A 22,712-nucleotide genomic window follows, 5' to 3' on the forward strand; every position below is an offset into this window, starting at 1 on the left:
CAGCAGAGGACATTCAGGTTGGAGATTAGGAAGAACCTGGTGACCCTGCATTGAAACAGGCCAGCCAGAGAGGCCGTGACATCTTCATCCCTGAACATTTTCAAAAGCAGGTTAGACAAACGCTTGACTGGGATGGTTTCGCCAAGGATGACCCTGTCCTGAGCAGGGGGCTGGACTAGATGACCCGTCTAGCCTTACTTTCCTATGATCATAACAGGCCTGTTGCAGATGGGGGACGTGTTGGGGGAAACCTCGGCCCTTCCTGAAAAATGTAAAAGCGGGCGCAGCTTTGTCACTGCAGGATGGGAACCTTGAGTTTCTTAGTGGTGCTTCCTAGTCCTGGCTTTGGGCAGCACCTAAATAGCAGGGGGAAGTTGAGAACACTTTAGCTAATGACAGAGAAGGGAAATAGCCCAGTGCATCTGCTTGATGTCATCTGTATGTAAATGCCTGTTTAAACCCTTGAGCTGTAAGCATCCCCGTCTGACGATCAGCTTCTGCGTTCTCGCGGCCAACCCAGGAGGTACAGTACAACTTCCACGCATAAAACTGCTCATGTAACTGCCTCCACATTTTTGTGTAGGGTCCTCCGTTATTTTTCAGCCATGTCTGAATAGTTCCCCAGAGGTGATGATGTGAAAATACCCGTCTCCAGCTATAGGCCTACAGCTCCTAATCTGTAACCTAAAGCTATTTTTACAGAGGCCTGCTTCCTGAAGAGCAGGGTTACATACAACGTGGAGGGTCGAGTTACTGATTGGAAGGAGCCGAGTTCCCGGGCCCAACTATCTTGTGCAACTTTGCTGGCTCCTAGCCCCACTGCCCCAGATGTCTTATCAATCATCCGGAAGTCTGAGCTTGCTGCTGCAAGTAATTTAGGGTTTCAGCTCTGCCAAGATGGGTCAGTTTTGAACAGATTAGAAGAAAGGCCAGCTGCCTGCTTCTAAATTAGTGTCTTGGGTGATAACAGCTGCAGTTACACTGTTGGGCTCTTTGTACAGGCTAGGACAGAAATGACACACAAACCAGTATACGTGATTGGAAACCAATTCAGATGTGCAACAAACAGAAATTCAGTGCGTGTAAACCACTTTCAAAACGGCCAAAACCGGTTTAAGATGAACCCGGATGGGTGTAGCATCCGACTGAACTGATTTTGGTTAAACCGGTTCATTTAAATTCTGTCCCAGAACCAAATTAATTTACAGTCCCCCAGCATCCCAGGATGCTTTGCATCTCCCCCTCAACCCCCCACCTTGCAGGGTAGGCAGACTAGCCTTGGCCTGGCATCTGCTCCAGCCAAGCAGGAAGGCGTGCTCTAGCACCCCCCAGCTTCTGGCCTGGGCCAGTGCAGGCATGTGGGTGCAGTTCAGGAATCAAAAGTGCATGTCTGTTCACTTACTTATCAGTCCAGTCTATGCAGCTTAGACTAACCTGCAGCGGCTGCATCGATTCAGCCTCGGGCTTTCTAACTGTCTGCACTTGGCTTATAAGTGAGTGATTACACCGTACATCGTCATCCAGAACTGAGTGCAGTATCTCACACCCGTATGTCTTTATGGTTCATATAGCGGTGTCCTGAAGAGCTAGGTGAAACCTCTTGAACACCTGTCATGAGGCAGTTTTGTCTTATTAACTGTTGTACAATTTTTCCACAAAACATTTTTTTCCCCTTTATTCATGGTCAAATTTGAAAAAAATGATACAGGATCTGGAAAGGAAAAATCTTACAATGCGACTAAACTGATATCTATATAGCGAGAGATTATTTTGAAAATGAAAGTTTTAGTATTAAACTATATTAGAAATCTTTTTGTTACATTTTCAAAGTTGAAAAAGTAAAACAGTTTCAAGGATTTTTCCTTTTTCTGGTTTTTCTCCCTCTCAAGTGCCAGCAATAGCTCTGGTTGGTCGCAGACCTAAGCACGTGTCTAATTCTGTTCTGCTGCATTGGTATCAACTTGTGAGACTAGTCCCAGGGGTCGTTACATGCATCAGAGCTGCTCGCTTGCACGCTTTAGTAGGGTTGTGCTTCTCGAGCAGGGTGCTGCAGCACCTGGCGTGCCATGCGATCCTTTGGAGGGTGCCAGGGGATGCTGGACAATATTAGCACAGTTCGACACATCAAACATCCCTGCGTGATATACAAGATAAGCTCAGAGACTTCAAATAAGAATCCAGAGGGTCAAAAACCTGTCCTGTCACGGTCTTTCTGAGTTCTTTGCAGTGGCAGAATTGCCGTATTATTTTTCAATTAGTTAAAAAACAAGTGAAATTAGTTTCTGACATGGGGTGTTGCTAAATTCAGAGAAGGATATTGGAGAAATTAAGAACCACTGACTTAGATAATACATTGATGGGTGTGGTTGAAATACGTAAATAGAGCAAGATCGAACCTTTAGGCCTTGCCATGCTGCAAATGTGTAACGCAGAGATCTACTTTCGGTATATTTAAGCAAACTCACCAAGTACAAGAAACTATAAGACGCAGCATGTTTCTTTAACTGGGGTTAATCTGGTATGGAAGCCATGAAGTCAGTGGGTTTCCATGCAAAATAAAAAAAAAGTGTCAAGCCTTAGCTCTGCAAGCCCCAGAAGAGGCAGGAAGAGGCAATCACGGATGTGGGTTAGATTAGACCTCACTGCTGCACAAAAGATCGGCACTGGAGGCAGAATTGTCAGCAATGAACCCAGAAGAGCAAGCGGTGACATGGCTTATTTCCTTAGGAGTTTTGAATTCCCCCAAAAAGATCATCAGTGATCCAGAGGGATTCCTGAAAACTTCCCTGAAAGACGGGGTCGTGCTGTGCAAGTTGAGTAATCGGCTTCTTCCGGGATCTGTGGAAAAGGTAACCGACCTCGCTCATATAACCCCTTGCTCACTTCCTACTACAGCAGCGGCGCAGCGCAGCTGCAGGACCCGTCTTGGTGGACCCGGAGTGGTCTACTTTAGCAGGAGGTGCCGTGCATTTTGGCTTTTACTTTTCTGGGGTTGAAGGCCTGTTTCAGAGGGACTCGGGTATTTTATCTTGTGACCCAATGATCGTCTTTGATTGGCTGATAAGTTATTCTGTTGGGCAAAATCAGGCAACAATATTGTGCGTGTGACTTGCAGTTACGCTCGAGTCGGTTGCCTTATGTGGGCTCTTCCATTTTTAAAGTGGAAACGTTTAATCTACCAGAAGTCCATTTTAGCTTGATCGATCTTCCTAAAAAACTCCATTTATTACATCTGACGGTGCTAATATTGTCCAGCATCCCTTGGCACCCTCCAAAGGATCTTATGGCAGTCCGGGGTGCTGCAGCACCCTGCTCGAGAAGCACAATGTAAATAATGCAGACGATGAATACTTGAGCTTTAAATACAACTAGGTAAATACAGCTGTGCAACTACGTAAAGAAGCACAGTGGTGTTGTTTTCCTGTACCCCACCAGGTAAAAAACCAGACTCGAACAGAAATAAAAGCACTTGTCATCCCCGCCATTTTCAGCCAATTCAGTACATTGAGTTAATCCGTCTCAAATGTCTTGTTAATCAGTACATCCATTTCCTGGGTACATAAACAGGCAGTCTAAATCGGCAACAAATAATTGCAAGGGGGAAAAGAGGAAGGATCCCGATCAGAGCTAAAGAAATGGCCACGCAGAAAAAAGGCTGTTTAGTAAAAGGCTCAAAAACAATATGTTCCTTCCTCCTTACAAAACGGGAACTTTTTATTTCGAAAGCGGCCCTTGTGTTGGCTGATGTGCCCCTCTGATGGCATGCGTGGTGCTTTGGGGCAGCGTGCTCTGAAAGGTCATGAGCTTCTCGCTGTCACTTAGGGCACTGTCATATGTTGACATTCAAAAACAAGATGCCGACCATTTAGATTTATGCATCACTTCCTCCAGTGGCTCTTTCTTCCTGGTTCGACAGCTTGCCTGCCACCCCCATCCTCCCCCTAAATAAGCTTCCCTAATTCGGCGTAGATCACACACATGTCAAACATCCAGCATGCAGACCGCGCTGAAGGTACTACAGTAACCGTGGGGGGTTTTGCTTCTTTAGTATTGTCTGGAGCCCAAAAATGAAGAGGATTGCATCGGAAACATTCAGGAGTTCTTGAAAAGCTGTGCAGTCCTGCAAGTAGAGGTAAGTCATTCTATTAGTCTCCATTATATTTTTTTTTTCCCCACTCTACTAATTGTGTGATTTGTAATTATTCCTAAATGAGGCCAGGTGCCAGGAAACTGAAGTTACTGTCAATCTCTTACGTTAGCAACGTGCATAAAAGCCTGGATCATTTAATATTCTGGACAGGGACTCTGCACAAGGTTTTAGCGATGGGATATATAATGCCTCGGAGTTGAACATACTGCCCTTCAAGCCTCTGACACGAAGCAAAACGCTGAAGTAGGAACGTATAATAATATAACGACAGTCTTCCTAATGCATGCTAGTAAGCTGGTTGGACCGACCGGTGAATCATTTTTTTCAGTGTTGGGAGAGAGGTCACCCCGTTTTCAGCCCCGTGTTAACTAGTTGCATCGGATGATAACAGTCGGAGTGTTGTAGGTTGATACCGTGTCTTCCCTTGCAAAGGATCGTTTCACAAAGGGTGAGCCCAGTAGGGCAACTTTCTACATTTGCGTCTCTCACACATACTCTTACACAGAGCCCGAGTCCTGCCAAAGGACATAAGGAAGGGAGGAGGGACAGAAGAAAGAGGTCTTTGTATACCCCCAAGCCTTCCTGTCACCGAGCGAGGCCAGTCCCTGTGCCCAAACGCAGGCACACTGTGTGTTAGCGTGTGCTCTTACACAACAAGCTGCCGCAGGGTATGAAAATGAGTCAGGAGCTGTTCTGCGTGTGCTCGCTCCTGCTGCGCGGCCTCCCTCAAGTTAGTGTAAAATGCCATTAATGAAGAAAAGCCCTGTTGTGTTTCACATCGGCAACGTCCCACGGAAAGCAGCCGTCGTTTTTCAAAATCGTCACTGACTTCCTAATGGTTTGGTGGGGGGAAAAAATGCAATGCTCAATTCCTGTGCAGGCAATAACCGTCCACAGTTGTTACCGGGAACGAATCGTGGACTCCAGGGGGAAAGGAGAAGACCCAGCCGGTGCTGCTGCTTTTCACCTGAAGCTTTACATTGTGTAAGGAGAGTTGTTTGCTTGTCAAAGCCCTTACTCAGCTGACGAGCAGGCAGCTCTGTTATTTCCAAAACTGTCTCCTCAACCTGTTGTTTCCCAGCAATCTGGTGCCGGAAACCTGCTGCCGGCTGCAACAGCTTAGTTTTCAGAGCAAATATATTTGCTCGTTGAAGCCAAAAGAAACCTGATCGGGGCATGGAGGCAGCGTTTGCCAGTTCTGATTTTTTTTTTTATCCTGATTCTTGGTGACGGTCGATATTTTCTTTGAAATCCCCAGCTGCTGGAGTCGTGTGATGACCGGGGTGTTTCAGCTCTCATTTAAAAAAAATACAAATCAGAGTTTTAGCATGTGGGAGAAAAAAGCTCGAATAACATATGAATGCTGCAGGCTCAAAAGCATCCATCAAGCAAGGGGAAAGAACCCAGAAGGTGTTGTTTGGCTGAAAAATCATGAGGTTTTTGAAAGCAACTCGTGATCTTGAGAGGGTTTGGTAACACTGAAATCCAACCTCACACCGTGCCTTTTGCTCTGTCCCCAGCTGCTCTTTTTCCCTTTCTCCTCGTTACAGAATCCTTCATGTTCTGCACCTTACAGGTATCATTTATCCAGCCTTTGATCCTCAAAAGATGAAACTTTCCATTCCTTTCATAGAGCCAGTATGAAAGCCCCTCGCATGGCGGTCACACCAGAAAACGGAGGGCTCTCCGGGGCTAAAAGCCAGAGTCTCCATGGTATGTCCACTAGATATAGAGGGGCCCAAGGTATGCTGCCCCCAGGTTGCTCCAGCGCCCTGCCTTGTGCTTCATTCAGCAAACATTGCGCTAATAGAAATGCAAAAGATGCTTCCTGGTTTTCGTGCAGCACCAGAAGCAGTCGTACTGTCACAATATCCGAAAACAGGAACTTGGCTTCTTGAGTGTCCTCTGCAGGCTTTCACCCGTGGGGAGGCACTGGCCGATGCAGCTCATTTGGTGGGGTTACTTGTGCACCCCTGGCAAGTCCGCGCAATGCAGCGTGCAGAGGGCACAGGGCCGCGGCACCCTCTCGGTTTTCTTCCCGTCGCAGCAGCACGCTTTTTATCCCTGTCATCCATAGCAGTGGCTCAAGAAACACAGGGCCATACGCGACTGGGACAGTTAGCAGCGTCAGGATAGGAAGGATCATGGCAGACCGCATGCAGAAACCCCGTTTTAAGCAGCACGCATTGTGCTGGGGGTCTTCCCAGTGTCTTGGATGCTTGCATTCTCGTTTGGAGGTCATTGTCTTTTTGAGGCGGTCTGTTTGCACCGCGTTGTTCCCAAGGGTATGTGAGCCCAAAGAGCAGACTGCAAGCAGCCCGGGCAGCGAAGCTTCTCGGGTCTGGTGTCTCAAAGAACCAGAGCCCAAGATAAAGGGTGCTGTCTGCTCCGGGATGGCTAGCTTAAAGGAAGAGTACCCTGCAGGAACCTCCGATCCTGGCTTTGGGCCTGAGCTCCACACCTGCCTCACGTTTGCCTCCACAGACTTCGAATTTGACAGCAAAAAGAAGCCCAAAGCTGGATTTTGCAGCAGGCCTGAGAACATCAAACATCCACTGGATGCCTATGGGCACGGATGGAGTACCGGTCAGGGTCAATCCCTGATCTCCTAACAGACCTGCGGATTGTATCAGACCTGGCAAGGGTTTCTTCATCACGGATTAGCTCAGCTACAAGTTGCTGCTGCAGGTGAAATAGTATCTCGCAGATCCACAGTTGGATCGCAGCCCAGCTGTGCAAGCTTCAGTATCTAAAGAGAGCGTGCTCCCTCTCATTATCCTTCTCGGAGCTCTGCTCCTGAAACATAAGAGATCAGATGGACTGTCTCCGTTTTCTCTAGAGGCTTTTCTCCCTTGGAAACACTCTTTGGCACACCAAGTGAAGTTGTTGCACCTTTTGCTATGTTATACTTGCCAAGTCCTCTGGTTTTGATATTAGCTTCCAAATTGCATCCACAGTCCAAAGAGGAACAGGACCTGGAGGATAGGCTTCCTTCTTTAGATCTCACTTCTAGCATGCAGACCTCCTTGCTGGACACTGCACAGAACAGGACGGGAATATAGAGTGACTGCATATCCCACTCCTAGCCACCTGGTCATCTCAGCCACCGGCCAAGCAGCGTCGCAAGGATAAAGCATCTTCTCCCCAAGACGGGAGAAAGCTTGCTCAGTGAGCGTGTGCTGGGATCCAGGTTTTCAGGTCATGAGACTTCAGGGCAAGTGTCTCTTAATACACTTAAGGAAGATGGGGAGTGTGTGCCTCAGGGGGAAGACGGCACTTGGAGCCAGAAGAAGAAACAGGCTTGTCACCAAATGACAATCTTGAAGTAGGTGCTGCTGCTCCAGAGGATGCTTTACAATTCTGTATGCAAGTCAGCCACAAACTGATGGTAAAACTCCCACCTCTGACAACAGGGAAAACTCCCATTCCTACCCAACATGGCATGTGCCATCAAAGACAAAGTGAACTCTCTCACGCGGTCGGCACGTGGCCATAACATCAACTACGAAACGTAGCGCATTCTGGAGACGCTGGCAGCAAAATGTAGTCTGGGCGCCTTCCTCTCCCAGCCCCCTTGTCCTTCCCTAGTCAGGTCCATGTCTCACGATCAGAAATGTAGTTCCCGTTGCGAGCGGCAGCAACAGAGGAAGTTCCAAAGGAAACCAGAGGTGAGGATTGCTACTGGCGATGTTTCCCCATAGCAAAGAGAGGCCGCGCTGGGTGTGCATCTAAGGAAGTGCATCGTCTTTATCAAGAAATGTCGATTTTGGACATGAACACTAGAAACTGGCACTGCAGGAGACTCTCGAGGACATTCATTATGTGTTCCCTCTTTGAGAGGTCTGGAGCATCCATAAATACAAAAAAAAGTCCATTATGCTTTTTCGCAGTAACAGTTCTCAGCGCTCGGGAAGGCCAGGCGTTTCTGCTGTGTGAGGCTTCAGTTGGCTGTAAAGGCACTTCATCAATAATGCACCCAAAAGCAAGGATTTCCCTAGTGCTTCACCCAGCTGGAAAGGAAAACTCGGTCAGCCGACTAAATAGAGACTTGACAGGCAGCAGAAACGGGCAGTCGAGAAAGCAGGGATGGACGCTGACCTCTTCCACCTACGTGAGTTTGCAGACATAGACCTATTTGCCCCCTGTTACCATCCAAAGTGTCTTGGATTCGGCAGGAAAGCAGACAAGGACGATCTGCTCCCTCCTCCTCGAGACCTGCCACAGCCCATGCCCAGGCATCTTCCAGAAGTGCTGCAAGAGCTTCGTCCTACTTGGGCAGGTATTTAACAGGCCAGGCTGAGCTCGGGTATTGTTTAGAGGGGTTTAGCTCTATAGCTTATTTCACTACTCTATTGGCTTTTCTAAGTTATTTTATTTTTCCTGGTTTTTTTTCTCGTTTCCTGATTTTTCACAAGTTACTTTGCTGTCTTGTGTAAGCCACCCTGAGTCTTTGTAAAAAGAGGGTGGCATATAAATCCAATAGAAACAGAAGCATGTTTCAGTCGGAGACCTGCAGAGCTGCAACTCGGGAGCTCAGCACATATCTATACCAACCACTGCTTGCTTGGCTGGGCAACGCCGTCGGTCCCAGCTCTATTGCAATCCTGAATCCCACCTGCCGGTGCTAAGGCACTGCTTGCCAGTCTTCCCAGGAGTGCGAATACGTAGAGGACACGAGAAGGATTGAAGGTTATTTCCCATGTAGATGAGCTCTGCACTGTCACAGGACACGTGTCTCTCAGGAGATGGGAAAAGGAGCTGAAATGGCCAAGGTTGCCCTTTCACATCCCCTTTCACTGCCTCCCCCTCAAAAGCATGGAGGGAAAGAAGGAAAAGCTGTGAGCCCGCTGCTGGGACAAGCTGAGCAGCACCAGCCCACCCCAGCCTCTGTGTGCGACTGTGCAGAGCCCACCTCGGAGAGGAAAGGGTCCCAGTAACCGGCCCACGAGCCTTGACTTCCTTTTCCTTAACTTCTGCACAACTTCAGATCCTGTAACGCCTTGCTCAAGCGAACTCGAAGCATGGCAGGACAGGAGAATCAACCTGGCTTCTAAACAGGCTGGGTCTAGACATGGTCCAAAAAGTGCATTGCAACGTTCCTCAGCTTTTTTCCAGCTTTCAAAATGTCATCTAAATGCGAAGCATTTCCCCCAGCTCTGCTCTGCAGGATAGCACCTGAACCTGCCGCTGCCGGAGCTGTCTGCGAGCTTGGAGGGAGGTGCAGGAGCAGAACGGGCTGCACCGGGGCTAAAGCAGGAGGAATCCGGCCTTGGAGATACCTCGCGGTTTGTAAAATGTGCCACCTGGATGTTGCAGTTCTGGGCAAACTTTACAAACCTGGGCTAGGGTGTCTGAGGCCCCGATTCTGCAAATGCTTATGCACGTGTTGTAGAGTTAGTCCCATTGACTTGAATGCAACGATCCACGTACTTAAAACACGTACATCAGTGTGTGCAGGTTTGAGGCCCAAATTCCGGCTTAATATTTGATCTCTGTCCAATACTTCTATCATCCGTTTCCTTTCCAAAATGCAGCCAACTGCTTCGCTGAAGTGTACCGGGAATTTCACACTTCGAGGAAGGAGTGTTTTAACTGAACAGATGGACACAAAAAGCAGAGAGGCTTGGAGTTTGCTACGTGGCAAGGACATTTTATTTTTTTTAAATGTCACTTCCCTGATTAACTTGTGGCTCCTTCACAAGCCCCTTTCGCAGCAATTTGTCTCCACTTCAAGAGCACACAAGATGCTGACACTTTAGGTTCAGCAGTCTGTTGTCTTTTTTGCATTTGTTCTCTTCATCTTGGGCTTTCCATTCGATTTCCTGTGTCTTTGCCAGCGCTGAGCAGCCAGACCTGTACTGGGTCCTATCGTCTGCTCGTGCCATTTCAGACATTTCCATGGGCCGCACTGTTCGGCTCTTGTCCTGCTGGGACCCAGCCCCCAGATGTGACTGCTCTGCACAGCTTTAGAAGGACTTTTTTGAGGTTGGGGAGCACTTTCTGCCTCCTGCGCCAGTTGCTAGTGCAGGGATGATGCTTCTTTGTCCCAGGATCTGCAGCGTAAGGGCGATCTTGTAGCCGTGATGGTCCAGAAGTGACACTAGGAGCAAGGTTTCCTTAAGGCGAGATCTTTTCTTGGACCTCCTGGACCAGGAAGGAGGTTCTGGCTAGGGGATGCTGCGGGGCACGGCTTCTTGGAGCCTGAGCTCAGGTGACACCTCCCCAATGCAGCAGCAGGGCTGGGTCTCAGCAAGGCATCCCCCTGCCCTGCTCCTCTCTCCCTGCAGCCTCCAGCACTCATAAAATAAGGGTGGGGAAAGGGGGACCAGCCTTAAACCCCTCCAAGGATGCAGATTGCACCTCCCCACCCCCTCGGGGAGCTTGCTCCAATCTAGTAAGAAAGTTTTTTTGCTTGCTGCGACTGCAGCCCACTGCTCCTTGGTGCGAGCCCCGTGCAGGCGGGGGCGGTTGCAAGGCAAGCCCCTGCTGTGCCCGGCTCTGCTCCTCTCCTCCCCGGCCCGGCCCGGCGGCGTGTGCGCTGGGGGAGGCGCTCGCTGGCACTTCCCCTTCCTCGCTCCGCGATCCGGCTCCGGGTCAGAGCAGCCGCCGCCCGCCCGCAGCCCGGAGCCGCCTCGGCCGGTGAGTGCCCGGCGCCCGCGAGCGGAGCAGCAGGTGGCTGCGGGCCGGGGTGATGCCAGGGCGGTGGGCATCCTCCCCCAGGCGTGCATGCTCAGGTGTGTGCCAGCGCCTCGCTGCAGGGGCAGTACGGGATCTTGCATTACGGCTCTTTGGGTCAATACGGTATCTTGCATTAGACCCGGGAGGGGGGTGGGAAAATCTTTTGTCGGGTCTCCATCCCCTTTTCCCCCCAGGAACCAGCGGCTCGTGTGCAATAGAGGGGTGCTCTGCTTTTTGCACCCCGAAGGATGCTCCAGTCTGGTTTTAATCTGCTCCCTCCGGCAGGTTTTATGCGACTGTCCCCGGTGTGGCCGGAGCGGGGTGCGGGGGATGGCACGTCGTGGGCGCGTGTAAGACGGGGTAGGACCCCGATTGCAGCGGAGGAGCTGGCCTGCTCTTTTGTAGTCCGGGGAAAACATCAGGCAGGATTTTGCTCCTGGTTTTGCTGCTCTTCCTTGATGCAAAAAAAAAGGGAGATGGTGCATTGGGTTGGGATTGCAGGAGAGGCCGGGAGGAGATCATCGGGGAAAGCTCTGTTTGCTGTGCCAGAGGAACGGGCAGTGAGTTGCAGTTACTGCTCGGGACTGGCTCTTCACGTGGACGCTCTTATTCTGCATCCAGTCAGTGTCTCGGTCTAGATCGGCCCTAGAAGTTGTCTGATTTCCTTGTGCTGTCGGCCTGTTTGGGGCTGGTCCTGCTTTGAGCAGGGGTTGGACTAGATGTGACCCCCCCGGAGGGCCCTTCAACCCTCATTTCCTGTGATTTTTCAATATACACACATGCACGCGCACAGTCTGTGGCTAGATGCATGCACATTCATGCACGCACACGCGTCGTCTCTGAGTTAACTCAAGGTACGCGAGCCTCGCAGATTCATCCTGTGCATGGAGAGAGCATCGATCCCTTGCATCGTTTCTCTCATTCGCTCCTTTCTAAAATATCAATGCTGCTCATTCAAGTCCGGGCTTGTTTTCCTGGACTGCTGAACTGGAAGAAAAAAAAGGACATGACTGAGAAAATGACACACCCGGGGAAACGGCAGCAAACATCACAACCCCCGTGTTTACTTTGATCGTTGGCTTGGCAGGAGAGTGACGCCCTGCTACCGTCACATCACGCACAGTCGGCACTGCCGACGGCCGCCGTCCTGCCGGGCTTTCCTTGCCCATCTCTCCCGTCGGAGAGAGGATGGCATCTCCGTGGCCGTCATAGAAACAGACCTGAGAGTAAATGCAACGCAGATATTAGCCCATCTGCTTGGAGTAGCTGCAGGTATGTAAAAACCTCCCTGAGTTTTGTAAGCACAGGTTAATCTAGAGCAGTGCAGTAGAAACGGGGAGCTTCCTCGGGCATCGGGAAGCGTTCAGCTTACTGGAGCGTGAGCATTAGTGTGCGTGCTGCAGCTGTCTGCTTTTAATATTGCGGCTGGTTTTAATACCTCTTCTGATAGATAATGCTCTTCTAGAAAGCCTGACTGCAGGTAGCAAGTGCTTACATTGATTTCTTTTTTAAAGCCAAGAGCTCGTTTTACTGCCTTCATTGTCAACTGTGCAATGTGTCCGTACTGGGGTACTGTGCTGATATGTGTGGCAGATCTGCTGAGCAGAGGAGACTATGGGAGCCTGGAGCAGGGCACTTTTCCCTAATGCTTTATAAAGAATTTGTCAAATGCATCCACAGTTATATATGGGAAGCAAAAAAGATTGAGCCCCTATTCCAAGGGTAACTTTGAGGGAATGGATGTTCTGGCTGGAAGGGATGAAGCTCTTTCCAGGCTCGTTGGGTCTGCAGATCTGTAGCTTAAGTCCCGAGCCAAAGCATCTGTCTCGGTGAGCAGAGAGTGCCTTGTGTTGGAGCGTGTTTTGTGCGTGGCTAGGGTAAAGTTCACACCCAGAACATGCTCCGTGCATCACGTCAAGAAGGGCAAGGATTTGCGTAGGATCTACAATAAATTTCTCCTGTATTGAGGAGCGGGGTGGTGACTAGCGTTGTGAAAAACCAGACTGTCTCACCTCTGGGAAAAGGCCAGGGTCAGGTCCAGAAGATCCAGTGACCCCAGTAAAGCATTGGCATGGACATAAAAACCTTTAGCACCCCCGTCTAGATGTAGTTTTGCCAACTGGACTCTTCAGGACGGACTATCTTCTATACTGGACGACCAGTACAACCAGCGTGTGCCGCCTGTAGGAGTAATTTGTGAGTGTGCCGTGTTGTCCGCATAGAGCTTCTGGCGGGTTTGGGACCTTTGCTTTGCAGCTGTTCGCAGCTTTGGCCCCTTTGGCTTCGATGACTAACTTGGTAGTGGAAAGCTACCTCTTCTCAAAGCAAACAGCCTCATTTTCCGAGATCTGAACCTTGTTTGTTGCTACTGCGGAGGCATGTACCCCTTTTACGGTACCTGTTGCCAGCTGGACCCCAGAAACTCTCCAACTAGAAAGCAAGTTGAACAAATCAGCTCCAAACAAAGTTCCTATCCCTGCAGAGACACGCCAGCTGTACATAACTACTTGGTAATCGCCGTGGTTGACTGAAGGTAAGGTTGCGCTAGTAAGATATTTTGTGTTACACTGACAAAGTTCCTCTTTCACAGGTATTTGAGGCACATGATCTGTATGTGGGAGAGAATTTCTCCAGGGTCCTGAATACCTTATCAGCTGTAAACAAAGCCACGGAAGGTAAGAAAGGGGTAGCCAACATTTTATCCTCCTGTTCAAATCCTGCCTGTGGGTGTGACCTGGCCTTTCTGGTAATTCAGCATTTTAAATTTACTTTCAGAAGCTTGGCAAACAGGACTGTCTGTAGGGACCTCCTGGCTACTGTGGGCTCAACGTTACGGATTTAAATGCAGCATACATGTCTGGGGGGTGTGTTTGTGGGGCTGGATACTCATGCAAAGGCCCCTTTACACTCTTCCGACAGCATCAAGTGGGTTGTTGTAAAGGGCGCTTTGTAAAGGAGCTTCTAGTCCCCCAAATGGAAACATCCAGGTTTAAATAGTCCATGTGAAATCATGCTATCAGTGTTATGCATTCACTGAATGTCAGAACAAACCAGATGCTCCGTAAATTGTATTAGTGACCTTTTCTTTCCCTTCTTGAGATCCGTAGGCTGCGCAGCCGTGATCTGACATCAAATGCCCGGTGGGTGCTTTGTGCCACTGCCGTTAGTCTTTGCAGGGGTGGTAGCAGAGGAGCTAGGCATTGAGGCAAAGCAAATTGCTTTGCTTTATTTTTTTTCTGCCCAGCATTTAGCTGTTCACTAAAGACTTATTTTAATTCCTGCCCGATAGGATTGCAAGTCAGAAGGTTCAAAAGGAAATAGCTAAATACTCTGGAGCTGGAAAAACATATTGACTTTATTTTTGTGGGCAGAATTCCCTGCATCTGCGCTGACCATTGGAAATAATTACCGGCAGAGTGTCTCCTGGAGACGAGAGCAGCTAGGATGCTCTTGCTGGGTGGGCTGGGGGAAAGATCTACATGTCACCGATCTGAAAAGAGGCTGCAAGAGAAAACAGTTATGGCCCTGATCCTGCAGCTGGGTTGGCATGGGCAGATCCCTGGACCCAAGGGGATCCAGTGTCAGGATCAAGGCCCAGGGAGAAGTCTCTAAACTCACAAATGCCGCACTTTAAGGCCCCTCCTGCTTCCTTATTACATTGCAGATTATACATCTAGTTATTACAGTCCAGAAGAATACAAAAACCCCCGTTTACTATTCACCATTGCAACTCTGTTGACTTTCCGCATCTTCCTGGGCTTGGTTCTTGATTACAGCCTAACCAGTTTCACTTCTCTTTCTAGTTTCTTTTGCTGGGCTCTCTTGCAGCGGTGCAATGCCGCAGGGGAAAGCTGACAGCCAAGAGAAAACCTTCTCAGTGGGATTATAAAGCCATGGAAACAGTTTGGCTGATCTGAGGTTTTATAAAGCCCCGTTCATGCAAAACAACCACGGTAAAGATTTGGGGCCTGAATCGAGTAGGTGCATCCCTTTAAGATGACTTTCCTTCCTGAATGCCGCTCTAGGAAAATACAGGGCTTGAGGCTGCCTGCTCGGGCTCTGCAGCTCCCCTCTTCTGCTGCCCGAGAAGCCTGTGAATGGCATTTCAGCCTCCGTAGATTTTTAAAAGGCTCTTAATGGTTTGTTAAATGAAGAGAACCCACTGACCCAGTTCAGAAATCTCGTGAGTCAATGGGATGCTAGTATGAAATGCAGGTCACTTGGGAGGTGCAGGAGGCAAATCTGCATGCAAACAGGATCTGGTGGTTTCTCAGCATTGATTGTCTCTGATACCGGAGCTCGGGCTCTGTGCTATCGACTAACTGCTATGGAAATCATTAGTGAACTCATCAATCAAGGTTTGTTTCAGCCAGGGGATGAACTGTTGGAACAGGACAACCTCGAAGAAACACAAAGTCTGTTTTCAACCCGTTGAGACCCTCTCACATACCCGTTAACTTTATATTGCCTGTGGACATCCATTGAGTAAAATAGCTCCACAATAAGCATCTCAAAGCTGGAGAGGAGGAAGGGCAGTAATGTGGTAGCAGAAGTGTTACCAGTAAATAGAGCCCAAGGCGGCCTGTAGTGTCAGTGAACTCTTCAGGCAGTTTTAGATCATCAGTCCTTATAGCGTTTAGATGCTAATAAAAGTCATCTTATATTTTTTTATAAAGGATATACAGTGCCTTACAAGCTCTTTATATGTGGAATATCTGAGATGCATCCACCTCTGGGGTGGAAAGCACCCACTGATGGCAGCACAGTTGACTGCATAGCAGTGGACATATATTTTCCTTGGCAGATTTTAGTGTTCTTGTTTTTATGAGCAGTGGCAGCTGCTGGCCCTGCTGGAGGCAAGCTGCCTCTCTCCCTCCACATCTGTAGCAATGCAGCTGCATTGCCAAAGCACAGCTTTGCTTTGAGCTCATTTGATAAGCCAGGCCTCCCCTGCCAGCCCTGCAGCACAGCGGGCTTCAATCAGACAGTCGTCATAAAAGTCGAGGCTTCGTTTTGCTGCATAATAATCACCGTTGTTACTTTACCAAGGAGGGTGAGGAATGGGGCTCCCAGGCAGCTTTGTGATAAACGTGTGTTTGAACATCTGGTTTTTCCCCTTGTAAATGGTAACGTAACTGGATATCGTCCGCCATTCAGAGAGAGAGAAACTTTGGGGAAAATGGCAGAGGTAAAAAGCACATTCTAAATCTTCAAACCTTTTTTTGTGGTTTGGCCTTGTTCCCAAGGAAAAGGAGCCCCTAGACAACAAACCACTACCACAGATGGCCCAGACTGTGGCTCCCAGGTTGGCAGTTGCACCACAGAGCCCAAGGACTGCACGGCATGCCAGGACGAGACATCACCGCCTGCAGCCCTTCCAGCTCAAGGCTGAGTCACATCAGTAGAGCAGTGCAGGGGAGCTTGCCTCGATGCTCCCTGCCTGTCCATGAGCCCTTATTATTTGCTCTGCTTACACCCTTCCCAGCCTCCTCACTCTCAGCTGTGTCCTCAGGGAGTTCAGATGCCTACAGACATCGTCTGTATTCCTGGGCACGCTCCTAGACTGTTGTGGCTTCCTGGATGCCGTCACGCAGGATAACTCTATATCTGCAGAACGCAGCAGCTGTCTCCAGAACATTAGCAAGACCAACTGCTCTGCTTTTTAATTTTGGAAAAAACCTGGCTATAATGTTATAGTTCACCCAACGATGACGATGTGCTTCAAATAATATAAGACTCTGAACAGAAAACTCAGCTTAACCATATTTTAACAACATATGGCAAGCTGCACTCAGCAACGCTCCATTTTGGAGCAGGCAGAAAATAGGATGCTAACGTGATGCAACACAAATGATACGTTTTCCTGCCAAACCCTCGGAGTCGATGTTACATTTGTCCTGAGGTTGCTGCTGGTATTTATGAAAGTACAAACACAGGAATTGGAGGAGGGTAAAACTGTAACCCCTCCAGTAACCGAGTCATTTCCCCAAGCTGCTACTTGCTGCTCGGGTTGGTCGGGGAATACAGACTTGTGGTTGATGTCCTCTCTTTTCAGAACAGATCAGGGGAGGAACAGCTAAGGCTGGCAACAGGCCAGCCCAGCCAGTTTGCCAGCCCCAAGAAGACTGAAAGCAGCTGAAACTGCGGATCAAATGTCAGGGCATTTCAGGAAACAGCCCTGTGTTTGCAAAGCCGATTGCTTTGCACTGATTGCTGTTGCTTTCACCATCGCAATTCCAGGAGCCTTGAACTAGTTTCACTGCACGCGCATCAGGCCGTTGCGTTGTCTAGGGGTGGGAAAGAGTGTGGAGAGCCAACAACAGAGGCAGAAGGATGTGTCAGTGATGGGGACTGGGAATGAGCGTGCTAACCTCTGCACAAACACGATTCGTGACTTGTGTCACGGTGCTGTTCACGAGCTGCAAACCCGGACAAGGAGCCGGTCATGCAATGGGTTGTACAAGCACGGAGCAAAAGAGCAGTTCCTAGTCCAAGCAAGCCTGCAAGCAAAATCACTCCAAATTGCTACTAAAAGCTCCCGCTGACTCTGATCATTAGAGGGCCCTAGAAACAGTTGGTGTTTGTCTGACAGAAAATCCCTGAGGGAGGAAAAATCCCAATTGATTCATCATTCTCCCAGTCCTACCAGCTGAGAGCTGCTTTCGCTCCCTCTGAACTCAGTGGGTTTGAGTGGAACATCCGCCGTCACACTGGCAGCGAGCAGCAAGGGCAGCCTTGTTTTGCAGGAATTGGTCCTTTATTTTCTAATTGCAACAGGTGTTGGACAACAAACCTTCCTGACCATGTTCAAGACTGAGTGCCGCTCCCCGTCCTCTTCTTGAGATTTGAAAGGAATGAGAGAGCCGAGAGAGCAAGCCCTCCGGTCCCCCTGCTCTGCCAGAATTAGCACGCCTGCCTTCTCAGTCGCAGATGACAGCTTTGCCGAGTCTCACGATCTGACTGGTTTTCTGCAGTGGGACCCAGTAGCCAGGAAGCAGCGAGAGTTTTCCTTTCTGCTTTGAAAGTAACAGCGGTGGTTTGAATGCAAGCAGAAGCTCCCTCTCGGTGGGTGGGGGTGTCGGTCCGTGGGTTGCAGCGAGCCGCTTGAGGGCAAGAGCCTTAGACTTTATTCTCATAAGTATAGCACGTTGTAAGCTGTTTATTGACATGGTTAATGGCAGCCGTCCATTAACGATAATCAGAATAACGTAGGGCAGCATTCAGCTGCTCACGCTGAGCCAGTAAGAGCTTGTCTGCACAAGGAAACTATTGTGAAACAGCTGGGGCGTGAATTCACAGTGAAGGAGCTCTCTTCCAGCCTGGTTTTACAGAAGTGACCTCAGCGTCGATACCTGCGCGAGCTGCGGCACTCAAGCCATAGCAGCACGGAGCAGAGTTGGGGTTAGTGTGCCCAGCTCCTCACCCAGCTTGGTTTTCTCTCTGCTGCAGTGCAGTCGACTCTGTGCCTGCAGCAGAGACATCCTAGGAGTGGGTTAGCACGGTCCACTTCAGAAGCAGCTTAACTCGTGCCGCAGAAAGGCACTGCATGTCCCCCCACGGGAAGCCAGCGTGGGTCAGCGGATCGTCATTACTCCCCGTATGCACATGCTCTTTGTGTTCCTGGCCAGTCCAGTTCTCTGCATTTTTCCCTCTTCATTAGGATGCAAAGGAGATCGTTTTGCAGAGCACGGATTACAGTGCAGCTTTTGTTCTTGTTTCCGCAGATCGGCCACTGGCAGGGCCATGCTCAGGTGTGTCCTCTCCTAGCTCGGCAGCCGGCAGCTCCCAGGCCAGCTTCAACGGAACAGCTTCGAGAAAGTCCAGGGTGCTGCGGAGGCAGTCCAAACCCGTGGTAGGGTCTGTCACAGTCTGAGGGCTGCAGTCGTCGTCCTAGCCCAAAAAGAGATCGCAGCAACTAGAGCAGGGCACTGGGAAGCCATGTCTTCAGCTCTGCTCCCAGTCTTGCAGCTGGGTGGCTGTGTGATCTTGAGGAATTTACAGGCATACCTGTCTGTAAATGAGCAGCGCAATCCCGACCAGTCTTTCCTGGCGTGGGGGAGGCCAAGCAGTGCTTTCAGGGCACACTGACAGCCTCGCATGCAAGGCTTTGTACAAGGATAAGATATGGTGATTGCTATGGAGTTGCAGCCCCAACAAAGGCATAGCGTCCTTGTGGGCCATTGTCATCCACCTTCCCTCCTGAACTGTTTTTGATGTGTGTTTCATTAGGAGATGACCGAAAATGGCAGTCACCAGTTGGTGGTAAAGGCCCGGTTCAATTTTAAGCAGACCAACGAAGACGAGCTCTCGGTTAACAAAGGAGACATCATCTATGTCACCAGAGTTGAAGAAGGGGGCTGGTGGGAAGGCACCTTGAATGGCAAGACAGGCTGGTTCCCCAGTAACTATGTCAGAGAAATCAAGTCCACTGGTAAGCAGATTGTCTTCAACCGCCCTTACGTTGCTTTGAACCCTGGTGCCTTTGGGAGATTGCTGCTGTTTGTATAAGTACTCTTCATGTGCAATGAATGGGGTGAGACCGAGAGGGTTCAGCCCTTTGCATCGCTCGCTACTAGAGGGCTAGCAAAACATCCTTCCCAAGCTCTGCAGGTGGCCACGGTCCTGGGGGGAGGAACGAGCGGGCTGTGCTCCTTCGCAGTTGCCTTCATGTGTCATCAAGGGCAACCTAGTCTTCCCCGTTTCTAAGCACAAAGCCCTTTTGTTGTTGTTTTCCACTGATCCTGCCATTTCTGAGAGCAGCGTGATGAGTGCCCACAGTCTTGGTGGAGAAGCCAGCAATAACTATGTGGCCGTAGGGAATAATTCCCATTTTTTATGCGTATATGTGGCTGACTTCCCAGAGTCTGGTTACCCAGGCTGCATCTTGAGCTTCAAAGTTACAGGCAACATTAACAAGAGCCTTCTGTTTTCTCTTAAATTCTCTTAAAATTTTTCAGAAATGTAGTTTTTACCATGTAGGCAACAAGCACAAACCCAGGCAGGCCTGTTTCAGTACAACTCATCGTACCCGTTTGTAATGCTTTGGTGGGGCCATTGAATGATGGTCAGATTTTGTTCAAAAAACAACCTCAGTCTTTTCATTGTGAAGGTTTATTATCGTCATTACAGCAGTGCCTCGTGGCTGTCACCAAGACGGCGTGCCATGATCCTGGGCACTGTATTTATAGTAAATAAATGCAGTCCTAGGCATGACGAGCGTTCAGTCCAAAGGGGCAAAGAGTGGGTGGGGAAAGAGGCACGGAGAGAAGCTGGGACGTGCCCAGGATTAAATAACATGGCCAACCTGGAAACAAAACCCGTCCCCTCAATAGCACCCCAGTGTCCCAGCCACTAGCTCATGCTGCTTTCCAGGGTGCATGTATGTATTTTTTTATTACTGATGAGCATACTGATGTGCAGAGCATATCCCTGGAAGATACACATGCCTAGCCACAGCCAGGCCCATAAACAGGACAGATCAGTCCTGTAAGATCAGTCCTTCCACTCTTCCCCACCATACAAGAGAAAGATAGGGGCCGCTGCAAGACTTTACAGTGCAGTCTTTGTGCTTTCTTGTACAACCAAAGAGCAATTAATTATATTAGTGAAAGAAAGTGGACAGGAGAAAAAAGCCAATTCCACTCACCTAAAGCTGGCCAAACTCAGGCAATGATTTCATGAATTAATAGGAAGGCGCCTTACCAAGGTTCCCAGTGACCTGCAGGGAGTTCAGCAGACCTTCAGCCTTGTAGCTCCCTTATCCTCCCTCCGGCACCCACCTTGAGTAACAGGACGATGCCAGAGACCTCTGCTGAGCAGAGGAGGGAGGATCCTTCCTGCAGGGAGCAGGGTGAAGGAGCAGTCTCTCTTGGTGCCAGGCTGCAGACAGTTTTGCAGCGCGCACAAACAGGAGCTGCACAGAAATGGCCCGATTTGCTTTGCCTGTACCCTGTACCAGGATCCTGTTTGCTTCATGAGCTTGGAGCCTAAGGATGGGCTAAGCTTGGAAAAGGGCCCTGTGGCCTAGGTCAGTAGGTGCTTGTAAGTCAGCGGTGCAGGGTTAGAATGACACACGATCGCTAAATAACAGAACACGGCAGCCGACCTGAGAATACGAAGCGGTGGACCGGTGTCAGTCCTGTGACCATTTCAGCTCGGCTGCATCGGCACAGTCAAGCTGCTCTGGCTTTTTCCAGTGCTGCAGTCACATGACAGTATCTGCACTCCCACTCTCCCTCTCTCCTAAGTATACCTTTTGGGCCATAATGACTAGCTGTGTGGAGCAAAGCCTCATCGACTGCTTTAAGTGATGCGCACAGCCCCTCGGTGGAGGGCGGAGGAGACAGGAAATGCTATAAAGGCAATAATTAGAAAGCACAACAGGCTGCAGTCTCCAGTGTGCTAAATTTACTCACATCAGCTTCTCCCCTGTTATCTGTCTCAGAGGCTGCAGATGAAAAGCAGGACAAAATACCCCTGTCTGCTCTGCGTGGCAGATTTCAAGCTCTTCTTGGGTGCTCCCAGCTCCCATTGATGGAGATGGGAGCTGGGCCTCCAGAGGGACTGCAGTATTGGGCCTCAGTTCAGCACCTTTACTCTTTTCCCGGCATAGCTTTACCAGGGGTACTGTCAAACCTGTTCTTCTGGGCAGAGAGAACAAACAAGGCCTGAAATGACAGTGCCTCCCTGCAGATGCTGGGCATGCCACAGCCTTGAGGTGATTCCCGAGGAACTGGAAAATTAAGAGCAGCTTCCTTCTGGAAGGCTTGTTTCCTCCTTTGTGAACACACGATGATTTGTTATTGCACGTCGGCTGGCTTGCTGAGCTGCTTCTGGGGAAAAGAACAATAGGACAAGGACTTTGTGCATTCATGGCTGTGTGTGCTGGGAGGGTGGAAATTACATACAGAGAAGGAACTATTGTGTGTCAGCTTAGCAAAGGGTGAAAGCTGAAGAGGTATTTCATGTTGAACTGTGAGTCTTCCCATTTGTGAGCAAGGTAGGAGCGGAGCCCACATTCCCCTGAATTTCAGTGAGAGCTGTCACCTTTCAAAGGACTGACTGCAGTTTATTTTTAAAGTTGGTGTAATGTAAGTTGTGAATCAGCGATGAGCCCCAAGTAAAATCCTGCATCCGGCACTCCTTGCAGCTGGAAACGTGTGGAATCTACCTTTTTTTAGATTGACTGAGCCAAACCCAGCTCCAGTCCCCTCTTGCTCCCTGCAGCTTTGGGACACTTGCCAACTATTTCAGAACAAACTTAAAAGTATTCTAGAGTCGCTGCGTTGCAATTCTAAGGAGATTCGCACAGCTGTCAGCTTCATGCATGCATTCATTTTGCTTCAGGTTTCATTAGAAAAACTCCACAATAGGGCTCCTGGTTCTGTGGCATCTTTTTCAGTCTGTCGGACAAGATATAGGCAGGGCTTTATCCGACGGAATAATGGCAATTCTGCATTACAAGTTATTTATGGTGGGTTTTTTTTCTTGACAGATAAGCCCCTTTCTCCCAAAGCATTAAAAGGACTTGAAAGCGCACAGCTCACAAAGAATTATTATCCCGTGGTAAGTTTTTAAAGTGCCGAGCAAATGTTTTACTAAGCAGAACATTAATCTTCTAGCCCAGCTCTCTCCCAGGTGTCAGTCATTGTCACTCCACTGAAGCTAAGATAACTTACAACAGCTGAGGATTTGGCGCTTTTAGTATTTAAATGCGACTCTTGAGATTGTACTCGATTAAGACATTTACTTGGCTGTCAAAACTCAAATGCGAGATGCTACATACACGAGTGATTTAAAATGGGCAGCAAAGTTAAAATAGCAAAGATGGGGGTTTAGTATATCGCAAGGTTAGTATTTTAAAAAAACTTCATGCTGCTGTTCC

The 22,712-nt window shown here is 49.3% G+C and overlaps 1 protein-coding gene across 6 annotated transcripts in view; it reads left to right on the top strand.

The window, feature by feature from the left end:
- Positions 1 to 2,619: 2,619 nt before the first annotated feature.
- ARHGEF6 (Rac/Cdc42 guanine nucleotide exchange factor 6) overlaps positions 2,620 to 22,712 on the top strand; it is a 49,657-nt gene continuing 29,564 nt past the window's right edge. For 3 of the 6 annotated variants that reach the window (XM_019492828.2, XM_014601310.3, XM_019492827.2), the window contains exons 1-6: positions 2,620 to 2,849; positions 4,049 to 4,132; positions 13,419 to 13,503; positions 18,553 to 18,680; positions 19,058 to 19,259; positions 22,323 to 22,393. In XM_019492828.2, the coding sequence (XP_019348373.1) occupies positions 2,685 to 2,849; positions 4,049 to 4,132; positions 13,419 to 13,503; positions 18,553 to 18,680; positions 19,058 to 19,259; positions 22,323 to 22,393 (735 nt within the window). In that variant the 5' untranslated portion in view covers positions 2,620 to 2,684. Of the gene's footprint in view, positions 2,850 to 4,048; positions 4,133 to 10,720; positions 10,790 to 13,418; positions 13,504 to 16,238; positions 17,853 to 18,552; positions 18,681 to 19,057; positions 19,260 to 22,322; positions 22,394 to 22,712 lie in introns of those variants that run through there. The other 3 variants (XM_019492826.2, XM_019492829.2, XM_059732888.1) reach the window with 3 other exon arrangements.

Source organism: Alligator mississippiensis, chromosome 8 (genome assembly GCF_030867095.1).
Source record: "Alligator mississippiensis isolate rAllMis1 chromosome 8, rAllMis1, whole genome shotgun sequence".
NCBI classification, from domain to species: domain Eukaryota; kingdom Metazoa; phylum Chordata; order Crocodylia; family Alligatoridae; genus Alligator; species Alligator mississippiensis.